At 37.6% G+C, this 19,518-nt stretch overlaps 3 protein-coding genes across 3 annotated transcripts; 2 read left to right on the top strand and 1 right to left on the bottom strand.

Moving 5' to 3' along the window:
- Positions 1 to 150: 150 nt before the first annotated feature.
- On the top strand, positions 151 to 2,112 carry LOC17899055 (vacuolar protein 8). The gene has a single exon (XM_006307056.2). The coding sequence runs from the start codon at positions 289 to 291 to the stop codon at positions 2,005 to 2,007; it is 1,719 nt and encodes a 572-aa protein (XP_006307118.1). The 5' UTR covers positions 151 to 288; the 3' UTR covers positions 2,008 to 2,112.
- A 3,788-nt stretch (positions 2,113 to 5,900) lies between these two features.
- LOC111832631 lies at positions 5,901 to 9,602 on the bottom strand. Its single transcript, XM_023790119.1, has one exon. It carries the CDS (start codon positions 9,600 to 9,602, stop codon positions 5,901 to 5,903), a length of 3,702 nt encoding a protein of 1,233 aa, XP_023645887.1.
- A 5,231-nt stretch (positions 9,603 to 14,833) lies between these two features.
- Positions 14,834 to 17,738, top strand: LOC17899275 (sugar transport protein 1). Its single transcript, XM_006307185.2, has 4 exons — positions 14,834 to 15,106; positions 15,391 to 15,713; positions 16,308 to 16,937; positions 17,106 to 17,738. Exons 1-4 carry the CDS (start codon positions 14,974 to 14,976, stop codon positions 17,583 to 17,585), a joined length of 1,566 nt encoding a protein of 521 aa, XP_006307247.1. The 5' UTR covers positions 14,834 to 14,973; the 3' UTR covers positions 17,586 to 17,738.
- The last annotated feature ends 1,780 nt before the right edge of the window (positions 17,739 to 19,518 follow it).

Raw genomic sequence — 19,518 nt, forward strand, 5'->3', positions numbered from 1 at the left:
TCACAGTTATTAAACAAATATGATTTTCAAACATATCCGAATTAGTTCCAAACGCAGGAAGTAGATGAAGTGTCCATCGTACCCTTACCTCCATCTTCGTCGACTTGTCGCTGTTTCAAGAAGGCAACTCCATAAATTCTCTCTTTTTTTTCTCCCGTTACTCCTCACTCACACCAGAAGATGAACAATTAAAACTTTCCTCTTCCATTAGTTTCCAAAAGAGAGATTCTTTGATGGGTTCACTTCAATTCAAAACCACTGAGAAATAACCTTAACCCTCCACCTAAAATGGGAGAAGATTCAGTGGAGGAATCAACAAGAGTCAGCATCAAGAGAGCAATCGAATCGATATCTTCTTTAATCTCACTCTCTCACTCTATCAAATCCTTCGCCGTGAAATGGCAATTGATACGAAACAAGCTCGAAGACCTCTACTCTGGGATCACCTCCCTCGAGAATCTCAATTCCGACTTCGACCCATCTCTCTCCGCCCTGATTAACGCCATTCTAGGTTCTCTCGAAGAGTGCCACGGTCTCGCGTCGCGATGCTTGGATGTATCGTTCACTGGGAAGCTCCTGATGCAGAGCGATTTGGATTTCATGTCTGGGAAATTCGAACGCCATGTGAAGGACCTTTCTTTGATTTACTCTGCTGGGATTCTCAGTCATGGGTTCGCGATCGTTGTCTCGAAGCCTAGCGGTAAAGCCTGTAGAGATGATATGAGGTTTTACATTAGGGATTTGTTGACAAGGATGAAGATTGGGGATGTGGAGATGAAGAAGCAAGCTTTGATTAGGTTGAATGAATCTATGGTTGAAGATGATAGATATATGAAGATCGTTATGGAAATAAGCGAGATGGTTTGTGTTTTGATTGAGTTTTTGGATTCTGAGATGGGGATTCAAGAGGAAGCTTCGAAAGCTTTGTTTTTTATCTCTGGGTTTGGTTCCTATAAACCTCTTTTGATCAGATCTTGTGTGGTTGGTCCTCTGGTTAGGGTTCTTGAAAACGGTAACGTTGTTGGTAGAGAAGCGTCTGCAAGGTGTTTGATGAACTTAACTGAGAATTCAGAGAATGCTTGGTCTGTCTCTGCTCATGGAGGAGTGGCTGCTCTGTTGAAGATTTGTTCTTGCGGTGAGTTTGGTGGCGAGTTGATCGCTAGCTCGTGTGGAGTGTTGAGAAATCTAGTTGGCGTTGAAGAGATCAAGAGGTATATGATTGAGGAAGACATGGTTTCTACTTTCATCAAGCTTATAGGATCTAAAGATGAGATTGTTCAGGTAAACTCTATTGATCTTTTGTCAACTATGTGTTCTACTGATGAAGAAAGCCGTGAGATCTTGGTTAGAGAAGGAGGAATCCAAGAGCTTGTGCTTGTATCAGACCCCAATTCATTGTCATCTTCGAAATCTAAAGAAATGGCATTGAGGGCAATTCATAACTTGTGTTTTGGGTCAGTAAGTTACTTGAATGCATTGTTGAGTGGTAGCCGTTTCTTAGATCATTTGCTGTATTTGCTGAGAAACGGCGAGACTTCTGTTCAAGAATCCGCGTTAAAGGTTACATCCAAGCTATGTAGTTTGCCAGCGGAGGTTAAGAGGATAATGGGCAATGCGGGTTTTATACCCGAGCTAGTTAGGTTCCTCGATGCAAAATCTTTATATGTCCGGGAAATGGCAAGCGATGCACTCTATTGCTTGTTCTCAGTACCAAAGAACAGGAAGAAGTTCTTGCAGGAAGACTGTAACATCAGCTACATTCTTCAGTTGCTAGATCAAGAAGAGAGGGGGAATGAGAGAAGTGATTTGGGTAACACGAAGTTCTTGATTTTGATATTAATGTCGTTAACGAGCTGCAACAGTGCGAGAAGAAAGATTTCGGCTTCTGGGTACATGAAACTCATAGAGAAACTAGCAGAAAGAGAAGATACAGATGCTAAGAAACTTGTGAAGAAGCTATCTAGGAACAGATTCCACAACATACTTGGTGGTATTTGGCATTCCTAAAAGAAAAACTTTTTTTTTTTTTTTTTTTACTTGTGAATGTTTTGAGTGTATATTTACAGAAAGTGTTTATTGTCTCTAAATCGCAGTTCCATGTGATCTCCAAAATTTAACTTAAACAGTACAGCTTTTACTTACAAAAGATGATGATAAGTGATAATACAGATTCTTCTTTGAAACTGCAGTGGTTGGTCATATAGGATTTGTCAATGTTTCTGAAAGAATCCTATTAAGTATCACTACTTTGGAAGTTGTTGTTCTTTTCAATCAAATTTAAAAAGAGAAGTAAACTCAATTCTATACAAAGTTAATATTGATCAAAACCCAAACATTCTGTAACTCGACCCTTTTTGTCTGTAAAGTTTTGGACAATTTTAATTAGTCACGCAACTTTAGATTCAAAATAGGGATATGTTTAGGGAACAATGAAACTAAGTTTTGGGATTAGCATTATCAAAAGGGGAGTGTTTGGAAGTAAGTATATAAAAAGGAAAAGCACATATGGGTTACGTATGGAACCGAACAAAAAGCATTAAGATATATATGAATGGTCTCTCTCTCCCTCTCTTATACCACAACTAAGATGTATGGAGAGACATGAGAGGTATGTGAGAGTGATGGGATCAAAAAAAGGTAGGTCTACAGTTACTCAGTTCACAAGTAATATTCAAACTAGATTTCTTATAAAAACCTTATAAGATTTTAACCTCCAAGATGGTGGTGGTGTTGGAGTAAAGAATTGGGGGGCATGTGCGTTGGGTGGACAGCTGAAAAAAGCATTGGCTTACATTTATTTGGCCAAGGACCGCTTTATAACTTGAGAGGAACGATAAAGATTCAAACCTCTTTCGTTTTTACGTCAAGCTTCAACCCACTTCTCTTTTCTTTTCTTTTTTCATTTTCTTATATGTTCCCATCCATGACTTGATATCATAATCTAGTTCATGCTTTTAGAATTAGAAAGTCTCATAAAGCACTAACTTTTATCATCTGCTAATTCTAAAGACTTAACGATACGTGTTTAATTACGAGCGTTGCACGTTTAAAGGTGTGGTTATTTCCACAGCTATAGTCTTCTACTAATAAGCTCTACTAAATGTATTCTCTAACGTGCATACTTATGACTTATCTTCTATCTTAGCTTAGAAAGAATAATTTATTTAGCACACTTGACACTTCTAGATCTTGCTTCTTGATATCATGGAGGATGTTTAGCCTCTTTGTACAGGTTGGGCCTAAGCCCTTTTTTGTTTCTTTGGGTAATTTACCTTTTTCCAATTTAGATATATGAAACTTTGCGGAATTTGGACCAAAATAAAAAACACCTTAAATCCTATTTTACCTCTTTTCATATATCTCTTTTTAAAAATACTCTTTTTTAAACTTTATCAAAAAAACCAATAAAAATATTGAAATTTATCCTAATATGGATGTAAGCTTGTAATATATACACAAATTACCTTTATATGTGTATAAAACTTTATATACCTTTCATAAATAGCGTAAAAATAAATTATAAAACCTTATAAAAACTGTATAAACCCTTATAAAAACCTTATAAAACTTATAAAAACGATTTAAAACTAATTAAAACATTTTAAAATATTTATACCGAATCTCCCAGTAGTAGTTATTATATAGAAGTACCTTATAAACTATATAAAACTTTATTATTTTTAATATTTAAATAGGGATATTTTTGAAAATGAATAGATAAAAAAGATATTTTTAAAATGGGATACACCAAAAGATGTATTTCTAAAAAATTCTCAAAAAAAAGGTTTAGCACTTCATATGATCGATCACTACACATGAATCATTCATGCAGGATCTCAAACGGCCAAATTAGCAGAGTTAAATTTATTAAAACAAAAGAAATTATAAGTTTTTTTTCAATCTCTCTACTTGTTTCTCCCTCGCGTTTAATAAGTTGACTTGTAGTATCCTTTGCTAAGAGGTCGTCAGAGTACGTTGTTTAGTTGGTTGATTATTCAATTATCGATTTGTGTGTGAAACTTTTAGTATAGTTTGCTGACAACAACTAATCAATCAGGCAACGAATGTTCAAGCTAATTAATTCTTTTTTTTTGTTTGTTTTTGGTTATATATTATAAGTCATTTTTAGATTTTTGTTTCTCTAAAATAAACAATTGGTAGAATGGTGTAAAAGAAAGTCAACGGACTTTGAGATGGATCACCAGCAATTGCTTCGATGGCGCCCATTAGTTTCAGCCGTTCGGCACGGCATGAACATGATTCGTCCGTCAACGCTTAGCTCTCTTTTCTATTTAATTTCCATAATACTTGTTATCATTTATCGACAAAAGCAATCACAAAGTCAAGTAACTTTCAATGGATGTCGACAAGGTCCTTTTGAATATTCTATGAAATTCCAATCATGGTTAATTTACGATATTGTGAATGTTTCATGACTGACATGAAGATTCTTTTCTTTTTTCTTTTGAGTATATAATAAGCTTATGTAATACTTAAACTTCGTTTGTTCTATCTTTTGCTGTTGAAATCTTTTGTATTCATCAATAATCATAGTCAAGATCAAAGAGTTTAAGATCAACACATATTTAGAACAATAACAATCTATCTATGTCAACACTTGCGATGAATCGTGTACGCATATTTAAACACTTGAGAGTCAAGATCATAAGTCTTGAATCTTGATCCATCAGAGTTATGCTTCTCGGTCTTTGTATATAGACTTATCTTCGTCGACAGAGATTGGACCTTGATTTGGTGCGAGTATGGAAAGAGAGCTTCGTTGTAATATATAATTTTAAAAGGAGAAAAATCAAGCGTCGACTCTGCGTTTTATTTAAACATTCGATAGATATCTATCTATTAGAGAGATACATTCAAACTCAAAAGAAGTAGGACTTTTCAAAAAGATGCATGATGTATATATTTTGGACTCTTACGAGAAAGACAAAAAGTACGTATGGAAAAGAAATTTCATTGGGTAGGCAATATGAATATAAAATTCATAACGGAGATAAAATGTCACAACATGACGAGTGGGGTATTACTTATTAGTGATTTGTTTTTATTTAAGATCCTCGTTAGGAGATGCATATATAGTCACTCCAAAGCAATCTTTGAACAAGTCTGTGGTTTTGCATCCTTGAATAGTTTTATATATATGTCCACCGTTCCACACTAGTAGAGAGAGACATGATTATTAATTCGTTAGGAATTTATTTTATCAAGACATTAAATTTTTCTTTGAGTCAATCAAAATAGTCAGAAATATAAAATATTGGGGTTATAGAATACCAGAGTTAAAAAACCATAAGCGATAGGAGTTGAATAAGACCAAACCATAACTAGAGTATTCTGAGTAACTAACCAAGTTCACCTGATGTTTAAACTTCAAACCAGATTGAGCGCGTGAGGGAAGTCAAGCCAGAGCAGACGATGGAAACCACAACACAAGTCTTTGGTTTGGAGTAAAACCTCTCTCTCTCTCTCTCTTTCTCTCTCTCATTTGGAAACAACCAAACACAATGGGCGCCACAGTCAGTGACCACAGCTTTAGTTGACCTTGACTTGTTGTTTTCTTTTCTCCAAAAACATCTTATTGGTTGTTTAAAGATTTAGTATAATGCTATTTTTTTATATTTCTGAATAATTTCTTCTTTGTTCCAGTGTCTTCCTGACTAATTCTCTTAATATATAATGTAAGTGAGCATCTAATTTTTCTTTGTCCAAGTTTCTTTCTGAATACTGAGTAATTTTTTCAAAATGATCCAATATCTTTGTCAGAAATTAATTATGTGACATATATGGACCCATCTGATGATCCCAGGTGAATGATTTTTTTTTTTTTTAACCCAAGTTTTTTTTTTTTTTTTTTTTTTTTGACAACAAACATAACGATTGACTTAAGAAAGCCAATGAAGGGGACAGTTGTTCACAAACTTAGCAGCATGCGGTAAGACTCGTACTCGCCGGGCCAGATTATCCGCAACATCATTTGCACTCCTTGGGATGAGAGAAAGAGAAAAAGTTGAGAATTCTTCCCTATCAGCTTGGATATCGTTCAGGTACACAGAGAATGCCGGCCACTCTGAAGGAGAAGACACCATCTTCACCAAATCGGAACAGTCCGTCAAGAAAACAACATCTCTGAAGTCGTGGCCAATCATACATCTCATGGCCCACACCAAAGCCTCCACTTCTGAGTGAAGAGGAGAAAGGCTTCGTCGGAGGTTTGAGGCCCCCAAAAACCTGGATCCATCATGAGCTTGTTGACAAAACCACCCTATACCTGTAAACTTATCCGTATCTTTCCACGAACCATCAATAAAACATCTATAACCAAAAGAGATAGGCGCAAAAATGGTAGGTCTTCCGGTTATGCATCTGCCAGCACCTTGAGCCTCCACTACCTCTCTTTGTCCTTCCTCTTGAGCCTCACTCCAAGCCATTGCTTCAACTTTAGCTAGTTTAGTGACCTCCAACGGACATTTATCTATATTCTCAAACATTTTACCATTTCTAGCTTTCCATATGTACCACAATAACCATGGGTAGAAATCAAAACGCGCATCCGAATTCGATAAAACCTGAAGATAGTCCATATTTGCATAAATAGACGTAGTCGGAAAATGAGTAGGGCCCACTGGTACTTGGGCTAGCGCCCATGATTGTCGAGCTGGTGAACATTCAAAAATTGCGTGATTAACCGTCTCCTCCTGAGCACCACATCGACTACATAGAATATCACAATGTATCCCTCGCCTGTTTAGATTTGCAGATACTGAAATACAGCCTGTGAGTAGCTGCCACATAAAATGTTGTATCTTAGGTGGACAGCGAACTTTCCAAATTCTTGTTAGGAGCCTCAAGATATCAGGGCCATATACTGGCGCGATTGTGCATTTAGGGTCAGGCATCCGGGCTACATAATACCCTGATTTAACCGAATACTTCCCAGACTTTGTGAAGTGCCATCCGACCGCATCTACCGTTTTCGTTTGGCCTATAGGTAGGGCACTTATCAACTCCACATCGCTTGGCACAAAAACATCTTTAAGAGCCTCAATCCTCCATGATCCTGAATGAAAATCAATAAAATGACGTAATTGTAGAGATGGATCCATAAACGATCCATTACACATAGCTGGTCTCGGGAATTGAGCTGGAATCCAAGGATCTCTCCACACTGCGATGGTGTCCCCCGTTCCAACCCGTTTAATAAGTCCTCGATTTACCAGAGATCTAGCTGAGATAATACTTCTCCAACCATAAGAAGGAGAGTACGATCTTATGGGGTCCATTGGACCCGAATTCCTGTAATAACGACTTTTAAAAACCTTGGCAAATAGCGACTCCGGATACTCCATCAGTCTCCATAACTGTTTCGCCAAGAGTGCTGTATTAAAATCATTGATATCCCTAAACCCGAGCCCGCCTAAAGATTTACTAGAGCACATTCTCTCCCAGGCCCGCCAATGCATCCCCCCTGAATGACCATTTGTACTCCACCAATATTTTGCCACCGCACTTGTGAGTTTGGATGTAACCGATTTCGGTAACCTAAAGCATGACATAACATAAGTTGGTAACGCAGAAGCGACCGATTTAATCATTATTTCCTTACCGCCCTTTGATAACAATTTAGTCGACCACCCATTTATATGATTGTCTAGTTTATCTCTGACGAAAGAAAACACCCGTGTTTTGGCCCCTCCTAGACTCTCCGGAAGTCCTAAATAAGACCCCATTCCTCCTAAATTAGTAATCCCCATAATCCCCTGCATTTCCCGTCGAATCGACTCTTCCACTTTATGACCAAATTGGATGGAAGACTTCGCAAAATTTATTTGTTGTCCGGACGCCATCTCATATTTCTTCAACATTCTCAAAATAGTCTCACATTGCTCCCTTGTAGTTTTACAGAAAAATAAACTATCATCCGCAAATAATAGGTGGGAAATAGGTGGGCACTTATTTGCCACTTTGATTCCCGTAATTAATTTCTCCTGCTCAGCTTTCCGAATATTACTGATTAACACCTCTGTACATAAAATAAATAAATATGGCGATAAAGGATCCCCCTGTCGAAGTCCTCTCTCCGGGTTAATGGATCCGTGAGGCTGGCCATTTAAAAGAACACTATACTCCACCGAAGTCACACAAAACATAACCCAAGTTATCCACTTATCTGCAAAGCCAAGTTTCCTTAATAACCGCTCAATGAAAACCCATTCCACTCTATCATATGCCTTACTCATATCCGTTTTAATAGCCATAAAAGTAGTCTTGCAGGACGCATTTGTACGTAAACCATGAAACATTTCCTGTGCAATCAGAATATTATCCGAGATCAATCTTCCTGCCACAAATGCCGATTGCGTCTCGGATATAATATTCGGAACAACCGTTTTAAGCCGCTGACATAAGACTTTCGAAATGATCTTATAGCCAACGTTACATAAACTTATTGGACGCAGCTCAGACATACGAGTCGGCCTCTCCACCTTAGGTATTAAACATATATTCGTCTTACTTAAACGCCTATCAAAAATTCCCTCCTGCATAAAAGAATTCACCAACCCAAACATGTCTTTCTTAATTACCTCCCACGCCTGTTGGAAAAACAAAGCAGTCATCCCATCCGGCCCTGGCACTTTATCAGGATGCATCATAAATAATGCATCCCGAATCTCCTTTTCTGTGACTGGTCTTGTCAGCTGGGTATTTACGTCTTCCGATATTACCGTAGATAAATTCCCTAGGGCGTCCTCGATTTCCTGGGGATTAGAAGACTTGAATAAATCCGAAAAATAGTCCGACGCTATAAGGTATAAATCCCGCTCCTCTGTATGCCAAACATCATCTTTATTATATAAACCAATAATTCTATTCCTAGCTCGTCTATTCTTTGTCTGAGCATGAAAGAACTTAGAATTCCTATTTCCAACCCTCATCCAGCGATTCCTACTCTTTTGTTGCCAATAAACCTCCTCCTCTTGATAAGCCGTCCTTAATCTCATTGAAAGGTCATGAATTAACTCTGGATCACTCCCATCATCACCCTGGGCGACCGCAAGCTTACTTTTTAAGTCCTCGATTAAATCCCGACCAAAAGGGACTTGTAATTTCCGCCATCGTGAAAGTGCATTCCTACAATTACCCACTTTGTCCATAAAAGTTAAATTTTCCTGATATCCAGACCTTTTCCATCCATCCTCAATTGCTTCCTTCAACCCTTCCTTACCGATCCATCTTTTATCAAAAATGAACGCTTTTTTCCGGGAACCTACCTTCTTCACCATAGTGGAAAGGAGTGGTTTATGGTCAGACCCAATCATTGCTAAATATTCCGTTACCGTATGTGAGAAAATATCATGCCAATCTTCATTCCCTAGTGCACGATCTAACCGACATCTGATGGGTTTTTTATCTCTCCAACCTCTCCAGGATAACCAGTCACCGATATGGGGAAATTCAATAAAACCACAAGTCCTAATCATTCCGTTGAAAGCAAGAAAGGAGGATGCATGCCTTAGCTTACCTCCACGTTTCTCGTGATTCCCGGAAATCTCATTGAAATCACCAATAATAAACCAAGGAGCCATTCTCGTCAAACCGATCCTCATTAACCGTTCCCAAACCAAATCTCTATTTTTAGGAACCGGATCACCATACACAAAGGACAGATAAATTTTCATTCCTTTATAAACTGCTTCCATATCAATCAAACGATTTGATTTAAAAATAACCGAGACATTGGAAAAAGTATTATTATTATTATAAAAAACAGCCAAGCCACCACTACAACCAATCGGATCCACCGTTATTAAATAATCATAACCAACATGACATCGAAATTGTTCTAAAAAAAGAAAAGATTGCTTAGTTTCCGAAAGAAATAAAAAGTCTGGCCTATGTTTACTCCATAGGTCCCGAAGATAACCGATTGTTGCTTTATTCCCTAACCCTTGGCAATTCCAGCTTAAAACCTTCATTTAAAGAAAACTGGTTTAGGTGGTTTAGGCCCACCATGTCCCTCCTTATCCGTGTCCCGAGTCTTCGGATAGGCACCCTCACCCGGCGGCTTTGTCATCTTGGGCGCAGCTCTCTTACGTGGAGAGGTAATCATATTTGCAATTCTCTTCTTAGAACTTGCCCCCACAACTGCCACAGCTTTTCCCTTTCGTCCTTTGTCCTGAACCCCTTCAGCATGGACTTCCACTTCCACATCCTCACTACTCTCAACCATAATCGCATCTGCCTCCACCTGGCCCGTGACCTCGCTAGCACCAGGCTGACCTAGAGTTTCTCCTTCAGCCACAACCATCCCCATTAACTCACTCTCACAGCCTTCCGCCTCTGCTGTCTCAACCACACCAATAATAGAATCATGATCCTGTTCCCCACCAGATTTTGCATCACTTCCCAATCCTACCAAAGCAAGATTATACACCACCACACCTACCTCAGAGGGAGGAGTCAAATCATTTGATCCCAGACCTACCCCATCACCCACAGAACCACCCACAACTGAGCTTTTCTCTGCAGCATCCACACTTTCGTTCACAGCTGGCGCCATAATCACCTCCCCCTGCTGCACCACATCTTCAGCAACCACCTCCTCCACAACCTTTGGATTCTCCAATTCCTGAAAGAGACCTTTGCGAACTTGCTTAGCCGGAGATGGCTTCACAATCGCTTCCTGAGACTCCATCATCACCACTTCCCGCGTCTCTGCATCATACACAGCCTTTCTCTCTTGCTTATTGTACCTGCTAGGGCGATAGGAGGATTCACCCTGATAGTATCCGGATCTGCCACGATAGCCATGATGGGCAGCCCCAGCGGATTGTTTTTTGTCCTCTCCCTTATGAGCATCTCAACCGTCTCTTCCTCTTGACGAACCCCGTGAGGAGCCTCTCGGTCTGTCCTCTGAATCCGCACCACGACGTCTCTCATGAGTCACCGCCCCTCGATAACTATGCTGTCTCCTCGCTGCCCCGTCATCTGCTGAGTCGGATTGACCTCTCCCAGAAGTCAATGAGACTCTTGTGTCACAATAATCCTCATCATGACACATGCTGAAACACAGCCTACAGTAACCAAATAATCTTTCATATCTGATCTTCACCGTGATCTCCTCCCCAGACTCAAATTCCAGGACCGACTCGAAGCATAACGGCTTAAAACCATCAACTGTAACCCGCACACGACCCGTATCAATTTCGACCTCATGTACACGCCCCAGATCCTCACCGATACTTCGAAACGTAGGATCCGCCCAAAACTGCAAGGGTACTCCCAAAATCCGAATCCAAAACGTAATCGCCGAGGGGTAGAGTGGGTCTACCGAAGGCTTCCACCGCACCATAGCCACCATCCAATGGTCGAAATGGAATGGTTCCATCTTGAGCACCTCTTCAATGTCCTCCTCATTATCGAAATCGAACTGAAACTTCCCCAACCCAAGATCCGCACCAGCGATCTTCCCTTCCAATTGCCAGATGCGAGGCAACATGAACAGAAGCGTCTTCAAGTCTTGCTTACGAGGATTCATACACCTTCCAATTACCGTCTTGGAATAACCTTGAATGAGAACCGAATTGTCAAAAAACGGAATTTTGATCTTCCTCTTTGTGACCACCTCCACCGATTTCTTGGCTGGGATACCAACCTTCACAAGACTGCTTTGCGCCATCGAAACTGAGACCGAAAACAAAGAACCACCGCAATGAGAAGGAAGAAAATAACAATGTAAAGAAACGTAGAAGAATAAAGGAGAGATGGATGAAGAAAAGATAACTCCCTGTTTCTTTCTTATATAGACCATATAATCACCCCCCGAAACCAAAAATCGAATCTCCAATATTTCCCAAACAATCTGGAATTGATACATATCGATTACTTGCAATCGCTTCGAATTTCGGAGTTTCCAAATTGAAAACCAAATCGGGATCCCCTTTCCATGCTTAATCCAAATCCGCCGAGCTTGAGATGCTAGCCTCCGTGATTCGCATCTTCTTACTTTCCAAAACCCCATCAAAGATCCAATATTCTCCCCCGCAGCCAAAGGACACACGATTTCCCTTCCATAAACGAGACCTCTCCATTCTCTTTGTAATCTCACAAAAGAAAACTCCGTATCTCCCCTTATTTTGTCCACAAGATCCCCACAAATACTACAAATCAACCGAATAAATGGCCAAATCCACCGAAAACCAACCTCCATCGTCACCCTTTATTTAACCTAGATCCGCCGCCGCTATCGCTCTCGCCATCGCCCTCTCTCTCTTAAAAATTCTTGTTTTGTCTTTCTTTTTATTTTTTTTAGAGAATTTAGGGTTTCTTTTTAACCCAAGTTCTTCATTCATGTTTTGTGTCTTTTTCATAAAAATCTAAATTTATTTTGAAAAACTAAATATGCTAATAATGGTAATACCTTTGCCATTGAAATAATAACCGCTAATGTATTTATTTAACATAAATTAATAGTATGATACAAATAGTTGACGGGATATTTGATTTTTTTTTTGAAATGGTTAAAACTCCAATAATTCGAATATTCACGTTAAACGAGGAAAAATTTGAATACTGAAAATATTCGCACAAACGAAATTTTAATTCATCGTTCTGCATGGATTATATTTCTTTTTTTTTTTTGTATTTTACTTTGAGAAAAAACCCCACGGGACCATCTCCCCCCCCCCCCCTCCTTTTTTTTTTACAAATTTTAGTTTCTCTATACTTTTTTTTTTTAGTTTCTCTATACTTTACTTTATTCGTATCGTACAAAATATCTTTATATGAAAAGAAAGAAATTGTCTTTGTCACGCTTCACCACTACGTCTACGACGTTTACTATTTGTTTTTTAAAAAAAATCTCCTCAATAAGAAGTCGTATTTGTCTATTTGTATCAGTTTTCAAGCTAGCAAATATTATACGGAATTATATTTCATTTACACTGAATTTTTCAGGAAACTTTGACGATTATGTTATTTGGGAATTTTGGCCGTGCGTTTTGAGTTATAAAAAACAATCATAACCAAATCTTCTTAGTTCAGAGCTCAGTAGTGCCGCGAATCTGGGAGAACAAAAAAACCGAGTCCATCTTTTTAAATTAACTTTAACCCCCTTTATTTTAAAATAATTTCTTTATTCCCCTATTACCTTTCTTTGTTTACATATTCCCCCTCTTTTTTCCTTTTTTTTTGAACTTGAAAAGAAAGTTCTCTTATTTATGAACCGATGGACATTTTTATAAAAGCATTGGTATATATGATGGACAAGCAATTTGTGAAAAAGTAAAAAAAAAAAAACATATGGGCAAGCCATCCTAGTGAAAAAAAAGATCTAAGCAATATGATTAAAAAGATAACCGAAAATATAATATGAAAAACCAAATTAACATCAAGTCTATATGTATATGTACATTTTGATGATAGCTACGTAGAAAGTACGAGTGTGTATTGCACATACACATGAATCCATCCTAGAAAACTTGAACCTATCCTAATTAATACCACGGGCTTATAACTCTACTTTACGCGTTTACCAAAAATAAAATTTTAAAAAAAAGGAAATACTATGGATAAGCATTCCACGTAACTAATAGTTGCATCCTTGTGTTGTTTCTAGATAAATAAAATCTTTGAGTGGTCGAAAATTGAGAAAACAAAACTTTATGACTGTAAAGAAGAAATTAGAAGTCACGTTATAAGAAAAGCAAACCATTGCTGCCTGCATCCCATGAAACAAATCAATCCCAATAACATAATCCACAACGAATTTAATGTTATCCCAAATAGATATAGATGAATGACATTTTTTAGTTGGACCGTCGGAATTAATGAAATGCGATCCTAGCCTTGATGATTTATTATTATATAGTTCATGACGTGTTCAATTAATTTTGCCACCGATCCACCGACCTCAAATCTTCTTCTTTTGGTTAAATTATTTATACTAAGTTTTGATATCTTGTGATGCACAGTCTATAATTTGGTCTTGAAGAATCTGTTTATATGTAACGTACGAACAACTAATTAATGGTTACTTGTTATCTTTTACTCGCATTCTATCTTTGTTGTTGTAAACACGTCGTCTAATACTACCTAATTAGTCATTTTAAGAAGCACTAATGAGTAGTTAATTACATTATCTTGAAAACAAAATCTTGAAAAGCGTATACAAAGATGGGGATATACTGTATAGTTCTGGAGACATTTACTAGTTATGCGTGTGTATGTATAATGGGAATTGGATAGAGCCGTTGAACCATCTTGTGGGGGAGGTCTTTAAAGTCAAACCAATGGTATTTGATTTTCTTACACTCATGTCATGCGTACATCGGCTACAATTTTATTCACACTCTCCTAATATTTTATTCTTTCTTTTCATTTATTCAGAATTTTTTTTTTGCTTTTTATAAAAGTAAAACTAATGTAAAACTTCGTATAATTAACACTTTTTTCTACAAGATAATATTGTCAACCTAATGTGGTGACGGTGATGCATAGTATATCACTCTTTTTTTCTTTCATCTAAAAGACTAAAATATGACATTATTGTTCGGAAAAAAAAAAACTACGGGGTCTTAAAGTCAAAAATGTAAATGATGCATCTAATAACACATGTTCACATAACGGTCACCAAGTTGCTCAAAATCATGAAACAACGTCACGTTATTTTAATTATCTTAGGATGTGGATAAATTAGAAAGCATTATTATTATTATGGATTCACAGCTAAGACTAATACGAATAGACAGCTCAACATTAGTTCTCCCATTTCTCTTCCCCCCACTGGTCTATATATAACTCATAACATGTTATCTCTGATCTCTCCATCTATTCCTTTTTCAATTTGGTTTTACAAAAAACACATCCCAACAAAAACAGAACAGAGCTTCAGAAAAAAAAAAAATAAAGAGTACTAAAGACTTTAAGGGTCTCTCTTTTTAAACTTTCTTTAAGAAAATGCCCGCCGGTGGTTTCGTTGTCGGAGATGGCCACACGGCTTATCCCGGTAAACTCACTCCCTATGTTCTCTTCACTTGCGTCGTCGCTGCCATGGGTGGTCTCATCTTTGGTTACGATATCGGAATCTCTGGTACTCTCTCACTATCTTTTATCTTTTTACATTTCCACCCCACAAGTATCTATGTACACCCCTAGATCAGAAGTTATACAGTTGTCTTTTTTCATAGGAGAAACATTAACAAATAAATCACACATTAATTTTATTTTCTGTCATAAACACCCACATGGTTCAAAATTACTAGTGAATTCTTGGTTTTAAAATTTTTACAAAATCGCCACATATGTTTTCATATAGTCATAAACACCCTCATCCATGTCTCTGATCTTTCTTTTTTTTTTTTTTTGTAAACACAGGTGGTGTGACGTCTATGCCATCTTTTCTCCGACGATTTTTCCCGTCGGTGTACCGGAAACAGCAAGAGGAAGCGACAACAAATCAGTACTGTCAATATGATAGTGTGACGCTCACGCTCTTCACTTCGTCGCTTTACCTAGCGGCGTTGATCTCGTCTCTGGTTGCTTCCACCGTGACAAGAAGGTTCGGACGGCGGCTCTCGATGCTATTCGGGGGCATACTCTTCTGCGCCGGAGCTCTTATCAATGGTTTCGCTAAACACGTTTGGATGCTCATCGTCGGTCGTATCTTGCTCGGTTTTGGTATCGGTTTCGCTAATCAGGTCCGTAACTAGTAACCATAATTTTAATTTCAAAGGACTATATAAATAAACAACATTTAAAAAATATACTTAAAACTTATGTTATAATAATATGTCTGATATAAATGTACCTTGGTTTTTGAAAAGAAAAGTTATGGACCATCCAAGCCAACCACTTCTATTAAACACAATCATCAAATACTTAGGTCAAGTTGACATTATTATTTCTTGCTCTAATTTTTATACAACGACGACGATCATTACTTCCACTTTATATTATATGATACAAAACACTTATTTTTAATTTGTTATTGATATTTTTTCGGCTAGTATCCAAAATTCCACATGGTCTGTTCCTTAACACTGTGATGGTCTCTTTCTCAACTTTCTCCATAAGTTAATTAAACGTATTTGTTTTTGACGTCATATTGATATATTTAATTAGTATATAAATAACTGTGATAAAGTTAAAACCAAAAAAAAAACTCTGACCACTTTATTGATACGGGATCTTTCTTTAGTTAGGGAAAAGGTCACATTCGGACAGTATCTATTTTGAATAATCTAACCACAATAACGTAATAAATTGACCCTGTTACATCTCATTATTTACAGTCCGTGCCACTCTACCTATCCGAGATGGCTCCATACAAGTACAGAGGATCTCTAAATATCGGCTTCCAGCTCTCAATCACCATCGGAATCCTCGTCGCCGAAGTTCTCAACTACTTCTTCGCCAAAATCAAAGGCGGTTGGGGATGGCGGCTCAGCCTCGGAGGCGCCGTGGTACCCGCACTGATCATCACCCTCGGCTCCCTCGTACTCCCCGACACTCCCAACTCCATGATCGACCGAGGCCTACACGACGAGGCCAAAACCAAGCTCAGGCGCATCCGCGGCGTCGAAGACGTCAGCCAAGAGTTTGACGATTTAGTCGCCGCTAGTAAAGAGTCGCAGTCGATTGAGGACCCCTGGAGAAACCTCCTCCGCCGTAAATACCGACCACATCTCACAATGGCCATTATGATTCCGTTCTTTCAGCAGCTTACCGGAATCAATGTGATCATGTTTTACGCTCCGGTTCTTTTCAACACCATTGGTTTCACGACCGATGCTTCTCTCATGTCCGCCGTGGTCACTGGCTCCGTCAACGTCGCCGCCACGCTTGTTTCTATCTACGGTGTTGACAAGTGGGGACGTCGGTTTCTCTTTATTGAAGGTGGTACACAAATGCTTATATGTCAGGTAAGGAACAACAACTTATACTTTATTTATTTCTTGGAATCCATATATTACTTTTACTGAACATAATTATATTTTTGATCATTCTTAATTAGGGATGATGAATGTGTATATATATTGATGTAGATCATGATCATTGTACTAATTAAAAATGTTGTTGTGTGATTGTAGGCTGTGGTTGCAGCATGCATAGGGGCCAAGTTCGGGGTAGACGGGACCCCAGGTGAGCTGCCAAAGTGGTATGCTATAGTGGTTGTAACGTTTATTTGCATCTACGTGGCTGGTTTTGCTTGGTCTTGGGGACCTCTAGGGTGGTTAGTGCCGAGTGAAATCTTCCCCTTGGAGATAAGGTCAGCGGCGCAGAGTATCACGGTGTCGGTGAACATGATCTTCACCTTCATTATCGCGCAAGTATTCTTGATGATGCTTTGCCATCTGAAGTTTGGGTTGTTCCTCTTTTTCGCCTTCTTTGTGGTGGTGATGTCGATATTTATATACATATTCTTGCCGGAGACTAAAGGGATTCCGATAGAGGAGATGGGTCAAGTGTGGAGGTCACATTGGTATTGGTCAAGGTTTGTGGAGGATGGCGAGTACGGGAATGCGGTTGAGATGGGCAAGAGCAGTAACCAAGGAACTAAGAATGTTTGATTTATCATTGTGTTTTTTCTTTTCTTTTTAATGAGAGTTTTAAGACAGAAAAAAAAAAGATTTGTAATTTCTAATTTGGTAAAGGAAAAAGTGTACTAGACTAGATATATTGGTGTTTATATAATTCAATGTCACATGGTGAAATTATGCATATGATTCTTCTTTTATATCTTCATGGTGTTCTTTTGACTGTTTGTCTGTTACCATCGACTTTATATCGCACGTTAATATAGTAGTGTTCTAAATAACGCTATCAAGTGCTATGAATCTATGATTAACATATTAGCGTATACGTCAAAAAGTATCTTAGTTTAAGTCGATTCCATCTTAGAACTAGTCCATGCCGGTTAACTCGTTAGTTCTCATCAACTTTTGGCATAACTTAGAATTATGTATACCAATTAATATGTAGCTAATGGACTCTTTAGACCAAACATTAAAACGATTAGATTCCATAATAAACCTCCTAAACTAAATTTTTATCCTAAACAGCGTTAGATTTTTCTCCAAGGATTGTTACTTCCATGATGATTCTAGATGTGAGACAGTGAGAGTGTGATGGAATGACCAAAGAATAGAATCTAAGATTAGAATTCAGAAATATGGAGTTGCAAGGTATTATTATGATGAGTCTAATAAGAATCAATGGACTTAAAAGACGAGTGACGAATCTTTACTTCTTGTCGTCTACTATATAACCAAATTATTCGATTTTCGGATGGTGAACACAATGACAAAATTCCAAGATGGCAATCTCTTAATCCCGTCGCTCTTACTTTATTTTACGAATTTATATTTTGAGTTAAAAAGAAATTACTGAAGCAATATAATATAAATTTATACATATATCCTAAAACATTAAACTATTTCGTAGCTGACAGATATGACTTGTTAAAATGACTTTTTGGGTGTAAAAGTTGGAAGAGTTTGATGTGTATAGTCGAAAAAGAGACTGGGAAAGATTCATTGACAAAATAATTTGATGTTCGTAAATGTAGGGAAGTATTATCTTCATATGTTCGAAAATTTGATTGTATTATCTTCATTTGGTTAATGTAACTTTGGCCAAAAAAAAAAAAAAAGAAGTTAATGTAACTAAAACAAACTAGCATAACTTGGTGACTTGGTGTTGAATATTATAAGAAGTGTTACAAGAACGCTGACCCCTGATCAACGATAAGTTTTATTGTTTTAACGTCATTTCTTATAACTAAACCAAATAGACTCTACAGATTTAAATATCTACCTCCCTAAAATATACGATTTTGTATTCATTATTTAGGATTTAGACTTCCAGCTCATATCTCAATTTAACTAGAATAAAATTTTAATGACCAACACATACAGATTGTGAATAACAATTGACATTCTGTCAAGTCATTCTACCTACTTATATAATATATACAAGAGTTTAGTAAAGGAAAAAAATCAAGTTTTCCTTAATTTACTTTAGCATATGCCACACATTACTCCATTAATTCTGGTTGCATTTCAAAGATAGCATGTGTAATATGAAGTCAAATAAAAACTCATATGATGTTAACATTTTTGAGTTTAAGATTCAAAGAAATAAAAATGACAACGGTAGCTAGTAATATATTATGGTTGATTGTTTAGCGGTTCCATCTTAGAGTTTGATATTAGGGTTTCGGAGTTTGGATTTTCGAATAGTGTTTTTGTTTTTTGGTGTGATTAATGTGACGTTTGTTAATCCAATAAGTAGTATTAATTATTTAATTATTGATTTTATATATAAACGATAACGAGCGTTTCCACTTTTCATATATTAGGTGACGTGGCAAACTAAAGATTCATCGATCAATGCAAGTCTGACCCTTCCCTTCTCTCTACCCCTTCAGTCTCCTTCTTCCGCGACTATCTCGAGAGGTGCTTTACAATCTGCTCCTTCCTCGTTTGCTTCGATTTAATCGTT

This window comes from Capsella rubella, unplaced genomic scaffold (assembly GCF_000375325.1).
Source record: "Capsella rubella cultivar Monte Gargano unplaced genomic scaffold, Caprub1_0 scaffold_1, whole genome shotgun sequence".
Lineage (NCBI taxonomy): Eukaryota > Viridiplantae > Streptophyta > Magnoliopsida > Brassicales > Brassicaceae > Capsella > Capsella rubella.

Coding starts and splice junctions, on each gene's coding strand:
- LOC17899055 (XM_006307056.2), top strand. CDS start 289: ATGGGAGAAGATTCAGTGGAGGAATCAACAAGAGTCAGCATCAAGAGA.
- LOC111832631 (XM_023790119.1), bottom strand. CDS start 9,602: ATGGCTCCTTGGTTTATTATTGGTGATTTCAATGAGATTTCCGGGAAT.
- LOC17899275 (XM_006307185.2), top strand. CDS start 14,974: ATGCCCGCCGGTGGTTTCGTTGTCGGAGATGGCCACACGGCTTATCCC. Junction 15,714..16,307: donor GTATCGGTTTCGCTAATCAG/GTCCGTAACTAG, acceptor CATTATTTACAG/TCCGTGCCACTCTACCTATC. Junction 16,938..17,105: donor CACAAATGCTTATATGTCAG/GTAAGGAACAAC, acceptor GTGTGATTGTAG/GCTGTGGTTGCAGCATGCAT.